General features: G+C 26.9%; 2 protein-coding genes across 4 annotated transcripts; one reads left to right on the plus strand and one right to left on the minus strand.

Moving 5' to 3' along the window:
* Positions 1–1,250: 1,250 nt before the first annotated feature.
* Positions 1,251–6,714, plus strand: LOC111034325 (coiled-coil domain-containing protein 149). 3 transcript variants are annotated; one of them, XM_022315477.1, is made up of 12 exons: positions 1,251–1,531; positions 1,673–1,702; positions 1,819–1,959; positions 2,022–2,138; positions 2,955–3,059; positions 3,133–3,308; positions 3,380–3,452; positions 4,525–4,606; positions 4,669–4,813; positions 4,879–5,024; positions 5,725–5,772; positions 5,966–6,714. In XM_022315477.1, the coding sequence occupies exons 2-12, from the start codon at positions 1,697–1,699 to the stop codon at positions 6,109–6,111; spliced, it is 1,185 nt and encodes a 394-aa protein (XP_022171169.1). In that variant the 5' UTR covers positions 1,251–1,531; positions 1,673–1,696; the 3' UTR covers positions 6,112–6,714. The 3 variants fall into 3 exon arrangements, with proteins under 3 accessions (XP_022171169.1, XP_022171170.1, XP_022171171.1); XM_022315478.1 differs by having other exon boundaries at positions 1,251–1,382; XM_022315479.1 differs by lacking the exon at positions 1,673–1,702 and having other exon boundaries at positions 1,253–1,531.
* LOC111034326 (copper chaperone for superoxide dismutase) lies at positions 6,499–9,878 on the minus strand. The gene is made up of 6 exons (XM_022315480.1): positions 9,382–9,878; positions 8,968–9,178; positions 8,701–8,899; positions 8,576–8,642; positions 8,163–8,344; positions 6,499–6,850 (listed from the first exon to the last, which is right to left on the minus strand). Exons 1-6 carry the CDS (start codon positions 9,391–9,393, stop codon positions 6,715–6,717), a joined length of 807 nt encoding a protein of 268 aa, XP_022171172.1. The 5' UTR covers positions 9,394–9,878; the 3' UTR covers positions 6,499–6,714.
* Positions 9,879–10,384: the final 506 nt, after the last annotated feature.

Here is a 10,384-nt window from a genome sequence, read left to right on the forward strand (position 1 = left end):
CCCAAAAACATGCCTATTTTTATAATATTATATCACTTAGATCACTTTGATAACAAGGTTTTTTAATTTACTCAATTGGGCTGGTTAAAATGTTTGACACCCTTAATTAAAAACTGAAATGCCGCCACTGGAAAAGATTAAAATATTTCAATTATTTCAGCTATTCTGTGGTTTCACTATTGTTCTATGCTATTGACTACTTAGTGCATTGACCATTTATTTATATTTATTTACTAGCTGAATCACCCGGCGTTGCCCGGAAAAACTCCTTTTAGGTGTAAAACACTGTGGAAGCAAAGTATATTATATTGGTATAATTGGTATATTAAGTACATATTGGTGTAGGCGTGATGCATGAGAATATTTTTATCGTTAAACTTCTCAGACCTTATAAGAATTATTATCGTTGACCTTCGGACAAAAAGGATAGGTTGCTGGTAGCTGGAAACCCGCGGGCCGCCATGAGCCCGTGCACAATACGTATTGGCGATGAATAATAATTATAATTGTTAATTACTCGGGTGTTACCAATTTGCGCTAAAAAAATGAATTCGTTTTGAGTATAGCCCATTTGCGCCAAAATAAAAAAGGTATGTTTTTTCCGACAGTCCACTTGCTCCAAATTTACCTGTTATAATTATAATAAGGTAATATATTTTTTATGTGCAATTTTACTTAAATCATAATTAATTATTTTTAAAATAATAATCAATAATAGCTGTATAATACACATTTTTTTGAAACAATAATCAGAATAAATACAAATTGTTTTTAAAAACTATAGGTAATTATTAATTATTACGAACTGTTATAATTTATAACAAATAAGTAATAATAGTACTTACATATTTTTTACTATAAACTACAGACGTCTTTAAAATATAAGAATTAACCAAGTCATTAATTTAAAATGTTTAAGTAGGTAAATTTGGCGCAAATTGGCTGTCTGAAAAAACATACCTTTTTTATTTTGGCGCAAATGGGCTGTATCCAAAACGAATTAATTTTTTTGGTGCAAATGGGCAATGCCCAATAACTCCCCTAAAACGCAACATTTTTGAAAATCTTTCTTAATGTACGGTGAAAATATGAGAAAAACTCTATTCCCAATTTCAAGTTCGTATGTAGCGTAGTTTTTGAGTTACAGTGATCACTGATCAGTGACTATTTGGATTTTATATATTGTATAGATACCATTTATAGGTCAATGACTTAGTGTTATCAATTATCACCGTATTTGTTTTATCAGTCTAAAATTCGTGTTATCATAGAAACACAGAATAATTTTGTGATAGAACAGTAATAATTAGTAACAACTACAACTTACAAGCAAGTTTGTGCTTTGCCACAAGTTACAACTTATTCAGCATTAATACTTAATGGTTAATATTATTATAGCTTTAAACTCGATGTTTTATAAACTATTCTATAATAATTACAGTAATTGATAATTGTCAAACAATGATGACAGATGTGCTAGTTTAATGACTTACTTTTTTCACAAAAAGAATACATAGGTTATCATTTAAATGTTTGTATTAAATATATTAATTTCTTAATTGATTAATTATAATTTAAAAATAGTACAATTATAACTCCAGTGCACCTTCAACATTGTAACATATGTTAAAATAAATAATAATCAACTATTTTTTTTCAATACCATTTTTAGCAATCAATCATTTAACTTTCAAAAATGGATGTAAGTGTTCTTAGAATCTGATGTACTCACATAATTTTCTAGTTGATATTTTTAAACTATGCTACTGAACTGTAGTAGTAATACTTGATATATTGTATGTTAATGAAATTACGTAGAGTACTGCTCTGGAACGTAAATTGAATAGCAAAACAGCAGCTCTCACAGTATTAAGTGAAGAATTAGAGAAATGTCGAATAGAACGGGATCATTTGAAAATCATTTTAGAAAATAAAATGTTACATAGTACATACAATAGAGTAATATAATCAATCTTGATAGATAGGGTTTCTACTAAAATTATATTTATGCATATATTTAGAATTACCAATTGAATTACGACAAACTCGTGAATCAACTTAGAGAAGAAAATAAGATACTGAGATTGGAAGCAGAAGATATACGTCAAAAATTACAAGATGCTCAAGGTGACAACCAAGTAAGACATTTTAATTTATTAGTCATAACCAAATAACTAATAAGTATATTGAAAGCTTCAATTATTTGGAGCAGACAGTAAAACTTCTTTCGATTTATTACTTAAAGGTAGACGTTATTTAATTACAAATTTCCAAACAAATCTAACATCCGTTATAAATGCATCTATTCAATATTTTGATGTTTGCTTTTTACCTAACTGAAAATTAGGAATTATTAGTACAACTGTTCATGGTCTTAAAACTTAAATCAGAATTTTATAAATACATATTATATTTGTCAGTTATATTAATCTATTTTCCATATTGTTGATCTCAGTATAAGATAAAATAATATATGTATATGAATCTAGGGAAAAATGTATTTGTTTACTATTTGTAATTTATTTTTAACGAGAAAACATAAATAGGAGAATCCCTGCTGAATTGCTCTCTTCAGTTTTGAATGTACATGAAGTTATGTCGTAGACCTATAAAGAATATTAATAAGTCCATGAGTGGCATGAGTTATGTTAAATAATTAGTAGTAATTAGCAGTAATTGTTAGACTAACAATTAAACTTAAATAGAATCTCATATTAACAAAATTAGTTGATCATTCCCATAAAACTATATGATTACTTATAGAAAATAAGCGATTACATGGTTTTAAGTGTGGACAAAATTAAAATATAATATTTAGAGAAACTTCCATTGAAAAAATATTTAAAATTAAATAACAGAGAATTTGTTGATTAGTTTTTGTATTTATAATACTTACTAGTATATAATGTTTTACAATAATTTAAAAAAAAATAATAATAATAAATTTTTAACAGGTTTTAAGAACTGGCGGTTTTGTCAAGGATTGTATAAATACAATATTAACAAGCTCTGATAGTAAAGAAGAATTAGTAAAAAATTTAGAAATCATCCATTCAAAAGTATGTGTTATCGTTATGTAAATATAAAATTGTTAAATACATTTTTATAAAATTTGTTTGTGTTAATTTTTAGTATCAGCAATTAAAGCTTGATTTTGGTTTATTACTGGATGATAAACAAGAATTGATTACCGAACGAGATGGATTTAGGAATAAAATACGACGGTTAAATTATCAATTAGCAGCTTCTTTAAATGCTAATAAGAATCAACGTGTATTAGATATTGATAGTTTGTTATTAGAAAACAAGTATGTACTTCAATACAAATAGTAAATATACTTAGAATAAATTTAAAAAATATCAATTGCACGATATTTAGGTATTTAAATGAAAGTCTGCAGTTAGAGATCGCCGAAAAGGAAATGATAAGGAAAACAAATTCACTATACCAGGTTTATGTCCTTTACAGCTTCTTACGGTACAATTTTTGAATGTAGACTGTTTTTATTGTACAGTTGATGAGTTGATCATGGATTGTTAAAATATATGATTCATTCATGTAGTTTGGGTTGTTTTTTGTATCATATTGTTGTGTTATTGTCATGCACTTTTTTATTTAAAAACTATTCTTATATTATTGTTACAGATTAATTTATGTACTAAAATATTATTTTATAAAAAAACATTTTGTTTTTCAACTTAAAGAAATAATTTTTATACACATTTTATGATGGTGTGATGAATATAAGGAGCAAATTTTATCTTGTAGTAAATTCAAAAAAATATTTTGATTTAGTTATACTTAGTAATTTAAACAAATTTTTAACATAAGTTTTTTTTAATAATCAGAGAAATTTAAACTTTTTGAAAAAATGTACTACAATATGTTTTTCAAGCTATTTATATTATATATATTTAAAAAATGGTGAAGTACATGGTTATTTATACTGAATAAATTTCATGCTGGAATAAAAACCGAAAATAACAGGCAAGCAAATTTTTACACAATATAATTTCATTTATAGCTGTCATTATGTATAATGCCTTTTATTAAAAAGTTAAATTTTTTTTTTAGACTTGATTTAACGTTTGGCTTATAAGAGGCTTAGATTTGTTGTCTAACTCGCATGTCAATATTTGGTATTTTTGTATTCTTCAGAGTTCTTTGTCAACTGTTTTCTTTGTAAATTACTTACTATAGAATAACCACAGTTTTACAATTAAAAGATAAAATTGTTAACTGTGATGTACTGTTTATTTTTTAATAACTTACTAAAATCGTCTTATTCTGTATAATTAACTAAAAAATATATTATATTTTGTGCTAAAAATTAATAATAACACTTCTACTATATTTATAACAAAAATGTGTATTAAATCTTTATTTACTATTCATTTTTTACTCACAAATTACAAATGGATAGGGATCCTATAAGATTTTTTTTATAAATAAATGTATAGTTCATATTTTAATTTTAATTTGTGATTAAAATGTATTTATTTAACAAAATATTATTATTTTAGAGTACATCAAAAACTAATGAAGATTCATCTTTAGTGTCTGCTAATAATTCAATAACCCGTAAAGTAATAGCTTGCAAACAGAGTAAGTTGCATTATGTCATACTAGTATTTATATCAACAAATTTTAATTTTAGTTCAATTTAGTGCAACAAATTTTGGAAACTGGGAATCTTCAAGCTTTGTTTTCAAACAACACAACCCTTGCAGATTTAAGAAAGTTATGTCAGACACTATTTGAAGCATTGCAAGATAAAACTATAGCACTTAATCATCAGAAAAAAACAAATAAGTATTGTTATATTTATACGATTTGGTGTATTTTTAAATGTGTAATATTAAAATTATTTTGCATAGAATATTAGCTAAACGATTGGAAGACTTAGAAAAAAAGATAAAAACAATTAATCAAGGGGAAGCCATTATGTCACCTTCGCTGGTTTTATTGAATGAATGTTCAAATACATCTGATGATACTGATTTTGAAACAAGTTCTATTGATGGTAAGTAAAAACTAAACCATGTGTAATATTATTAAAATACACAGAGGATTAGAAAGTTTGAAGTAACTTATTGTAAATATTTTATTTTTGGTAAAAACAATAATTAAGTAAATCATAGGCATGCGCCTGTACCTATGTCTACTTGTTACTATTTAGTGTTCGTGTACTGTGTTTAGTAATATTTAGATTTTTGATGTACACTTTTCTTAAAATATAATGAGAAATCATTTTCATTATTGGTTTTATTCTTATTGATGTCAATAAAAACAGGATTGCTTTCCAAGTAAAGGGCACTATAATTTGTTCTAGGCTCAACCAAAAATTGCGCCTATGAGTAATAATTTAATAATATTATTAAAAGTCAAAGAGAAAATATATTTTTAATAAGCCTTGAGCCAGATCCACCCTAAATTGTGTATTTTTGCATAAATAAGCATGATAATATGACAGATGATTTCACAATAGTTTTACAATAAATTACTATCACCATTCACCATGTTCACTTATTAGTCATTATAATAGCTATTGAATTTCACTATAATAGTAGGGTTCCGACTTTAGCTTTAAAACCAATTTCTTGATTGATATACCTATGATATTACATGATGATAATTTTTAAATATGATTAACAAGTAGTAACAATATATTTTAATGTACTTATTTTATAAAATATTACTTTTTTTCTTCTATTTTATTTCAGAATCAAACACTTGTCTAATCTCTAAAGAAGATGATTCTATTATTAAAAGTAAGAATTTTTTATATTATTATGTTTATAGCATAATTGAAGTGGCTCACAGAGGTATTTTGAGAGCACATGGAGTTTAAAATAGTTAAATTCTTCTGCTGTCGGTGAGGTTTGAAAGTTATAAAAAATCTAATTTTTACACTCACTGAAAAAATTCCTCTAAATATTTTACTAAACTATTATTTGTTTTCAGATATTAATTTAGATAAGTATCCTAATGAAATGAATACACTACCAAAAAATTTGCAGCAACTTGTAACTGAGGCTATGCAAACAATGACCTTTGATTCATCTACTCCTACCCCTACTAAAGCTTGTCTTAGTTCTGCTTCAGATTAAATATATTATGTAATACTCTATACAATATAATGTTACATTTTTTGTCATTTGTTTTATTGTATACTAAGTGTTATTGTACAAAGAACCTAGTTTACTAGAACTTGATTTTAAGTTTTTAACTATTTATAATTTTTTCAAGATAAAGTTAAATTATCACTGTCACACATTCTATGTTATGTTTGTTATGTTTAATATTGTATATGTCTAAAACCGCAATAGCATCATCGCCATCATGCAGTTTATATATGTCTGTAACGCTTTTTCTAAATTTAAAAAAAATGATATACTTATACACTGACATTTTTAAATATTTGATTCACCAACTTAAAAAATCTACAAAGTATAAACCATTAATAGAATCTAAATAACACTAAGACACAATTGGTGGAAGGATATTTTGCTGTTATAGTGTTAATTTTAGCTGGTACAAAAACATTTATTAAAATATTATTTTATTTTTATTAACCATTTTACATTAGAACCATTGCACTTTTTCTTTACAATAAAATAACAATTGTTTAGTTTAATATCTTTGACACCTGTATAATACTAATTTGTAATATTCATATGTTTTAAATAAGTATACCTATGATTGTTCTATCATTATATTTTTCTTTGTCTACCGGGCCCAGCCAGCGGTACATCTCTTTCTTCCCAAAGTGTAACACCATCACAAGCACATATTTTTTTGTTATTTTCAAATAAGCCAGAAGATCTAGCAATAATACCACAGGCAATTCTGTAACAATAAAACAATATAAATTGATTTGTTGAAATAGAAAAAACTATTGCTAATGATTATTTATAACAGAGGACTTTTAGCCTTTCCACATATGTTGAGTGCAAACGTGCAATCGTACAAAAAAGCCGGCTAGAAACAAGTTTGTTTCGTGCAATGACAAACCCAAATCTATAATTTAAAGTTGTCTACTATAGATATTTTTTTGCATCTTGAGACACTTAGGTTTATTCCTGTTTTAGAGATTATGTTTGGACATTTTCTTTAAACTAACGATTATCAAAACAACAACCAGTTCCTATAACCCATTAAATTATTTGAAATTCTGCATGCAATGTGCCTGAAGGTCGATCAAGTATTTGAGTGTACATTTGTTACTGATTTAGCTATTGTCAAAGTCTTATTAATAGATACTATTTATTAATTAGGACCCACACACTGCAGTGGTAAAAATGCAGCTGAACACCACCGCAGCTGCAGTGTATACCTTAAGTTGCTGAAAATGAAATGTTTGTGCATATTCTTACAGTATATTTTAGGGATTTTAAGTGCATAAGAACTTACATGTTTTGTGTTTTTTTAGGTATATTCTTAGCAGTTTTACAATAGTAAATAATAATGACCAAATACTTCATTTATGTTTTGAATAGTAGAGTAGTCTTTTTATTCAACCACATATTAAATAATTTCTGAAGTGCTATTTTAACATTAAAACATTTTTTCATAGGAAATTCATTTAAAATAAATAATTTATTTAAATTGTTCTTTTATTTAAAAGATTTTAAACTTTACTGTGTACAACATATAATTACTGTTAGGTATGGAAAAATTTTCCTGTCTCGAATTAAACTTTCAGACCAATCAATATCAATATTTATGGTTAACTGATTGACCATTTTATTGAAAATAACAAGAATCAATTTAATACTGAAAATAAATAAATTTAATATTTATTTATTTATTTTTATTTACATTTATTTTAAGCATATGATGTTATAAGTATATTATAAGTGTTGACATATTTTTTGGAATAGAAATATTTAAGTCATATAAAAAAATTTTGGGGGAAAGATTGTAATACCTATGTTCTGTGTCATGATTTCAGATATACTTCAATATATTATATAGTATATTTTAAGTCTTGACTAATGCTTACATTAACTAGCATACAAATAAACAATAACCCCTTCTTACATACCGAAAGTCATAACCTAATTGAAGCAAGTACCTAGGCATCCCAAAAATAATTTTTCAAATAATGTTTGTTTTTTTTTTTTTAACAAATAATTATAGGTAGTTATTCTTAATTTACCTTTTCCCGCTATTTCCATCGATATCTGATGTATTAATTTTGGTTTTACCACAATCATCTTCATTTTCTGTGATACCAACTGATCGACCAATTAAATGTGATACATTTATTAATTTATCTTTAAAGTAAAATATTGCCCTTCCATCTTCATTAGCAGTGATATTTCCTAAATCACCTGTGTGCTGCAACATTAATTAAATGTTAGTGAACAAACTGAATACAAATAATGATAAATGATAAACAGTACCAACCAACTATAGCTAGAGTTCTTGTATGGGTAAATTCATAAAAAAATCAGTCATATCTATATTGATAGTCCCTATGGGCCAAAGCAGAAAACGCGAGTAAAGCTTAAGCTTTATAATAGTGCAAAGTAAATCATAAAAAATATATTCATTTTTATTTTATCATACCCTAAAATTTGGATCATCAGTTTGATTTCCGTGTGGTGTTTGTTTCAAATTAAGATGATTTCCAATTCTGTAAATGAATGACTTAATTAAAAAAAATCAAAATAAATTATTTAAATTGTTCAAACCTATCGCATCCATTAGACAAGTCTCCACATTCATATATATGAATGCCATGATTTCCTGGAGATAATCCATCAATAGTCCCATCCACTATGCATTCATCATTGTTTATCTGAACAAACCGAACAACACCATTTATACCCAATTTACTGTATCCAGTGGATCCACCAAGCATAGCAACAGCTGCGCCCAAGTTTTTGTCAACTACAAAAAAAATTAATTAAGTTGTATAAGATGTATGTAGAATAAAGACTGAACAAGATGATTATTACATGTAGCACTTCCATATCCTTTAAGTACTGCTTTAGCACCAGTTTTTTCAATAGAATTCAAAATAAGGGAAGACGGTTGATTTGTAGTGATAGTAACAATTCCAGTTTCATAAGATATATGAATGTCAGATTTTGAAATTCCATTTTGGCTTAGTTGATCTTGTATTTTAACAGCACATGATGGAGATGTCATTTTAACAGCAAATTCTAGCTATAAGATTAAAAAATAAAAATATAAGTGGATACCCAAAATAATTGTTGAATTATTAACTTAAGGAGAACATTTAATATTTAAATACAAAATATTATGTCAAATTGCTATCAACCAGTATAGATTTTATTAGGTAGAATACCTAATACAACAATATCTAGTTACCTGCATTGTAACAAAAATAAAAGTTAAGTACATCTTACCTTGGCAGACATCTTAGCTTTATTGTATTGTTGTTTTGTTGTATTAAATAATCATAGTATCATACGCATCGGCATCACTAACTTACTGCTTAAATATTTCTAGCATTAACAAGTATTAACCCGAGTGTAAAAGTATTAAGGGTGATGGTGTGTGGTAGATAACAATAAACAAAAACACTGTGTAAAAACTAACTCACAGATAGGCAGACTGTAGGTATGAATTATCGTAAGTATTAAATATTATCTGTTAAGTGGGGTTATTATAGAATACCAACGAATCAAATTTGTGGTTATAATTAATTATGTTTTAACTCTTGAAGGGAATTTCAATGAACAATAAACTGACATGTAAAATCAATGATTGATGAATAAAACTGGTAGCGGTTACTATTAGTGGCTAATGCATAGAATATTAATTTATTAGTTGACAGAACTGTAGAAATACAGCGCGGGCCAACGGAACATTTTTTTATAGCAAAATAGTAAATAGGTCCTAAATTATCACTATATAATATATATATATACCGTGACTGAATAATTTGATAAGATACTGCAGTCTGCACATAGACATATTAATATGTCTATGAGTCTGCAACACGGCTTTAGATAGAATCTAATCTTTAGTTATATCTAATTCTATATAATTCTATCTAAAGCCGTGGTCTGCAACGTGATTTGCGATAATATGAATACACAGGATTTCTAGCGGGAAGGGGTAAAACTGTAAAATGGAGGAATTCCTCCCGGCCCCGGAAATTAAAGAAACAAATATAAATAAAAAGTTGATAGGGAATGTTCACCCAGGGCCGGGTGCGCACCAAAGCAATTCGATCGCACTGGTTGTAACTTGTAGTGCGGAGAGGGCCGCCAGGTTATTGCAATAGGCATGCAGTTGTTGTAGGTCGTGACTATTTTTTTTTCACTGCATTCAGCAATTCAGCATTGGTGTGCGCTCTAACAGTGTCCCCTGTCAAAGTATTGATATAGGTGGTCAAAAATAGCG

This window comes from Myzus persicae, unplaced genomic scaffold (assembly GCF_001856785.1).
Source record: "Myzus persicae strain clone G006 unplaced genomic scaffold, MPER_G0061.0, whole genome shotgun sequence".
NCBI classification, from domain to species: domain Eukaryota; kingdom Metazoa; phylum Arthropoda; class Insecta; order Hemiptera; family Aphididae; genus Myzus; species Myzus persicae.

What these genes read in the sequence shown, in the direction of transcription:
- LOC111034325 (XM_022315477.1), top strand. An exon ending in AGTTTGTTATTAGAAAACAA is followed by an intron (nt 3,309 to 3,379) that starts GTATGTACTTCA and finishes CACGATATTTAG; the next exon opens with GTATTTAAATGAAAGTCTGC. An exon ending in AGATGATTCTATTATTAAAA is followed by an intron (nt 5,773 to 5,965) that starts GTAAGAATTTTT and finishes ATTTGTTTTCAG; the next exon opens with ATATTAATTTAGATAAGTAT.
- LOC111034326 (XM_022315480.1), bottom strand. An exon ending in AGGATATGGAAGTGCTACAT is followed by an intron (nt 8,900 to 8,967) that starts GTAATAATCATC and finishes TTTTTTTTGTAG; the next exon opens with TTGACAAAAACTTGGGCGCA. An exon ending in CTGATGATCCAAATTTTAGG is followed by an intron (nt 8,345 to 8,575) that starts GTATGATAAAAT and finishes TTAATGTTGCAG; the next exon opens with CACACAGGTGATTTAGGAAA.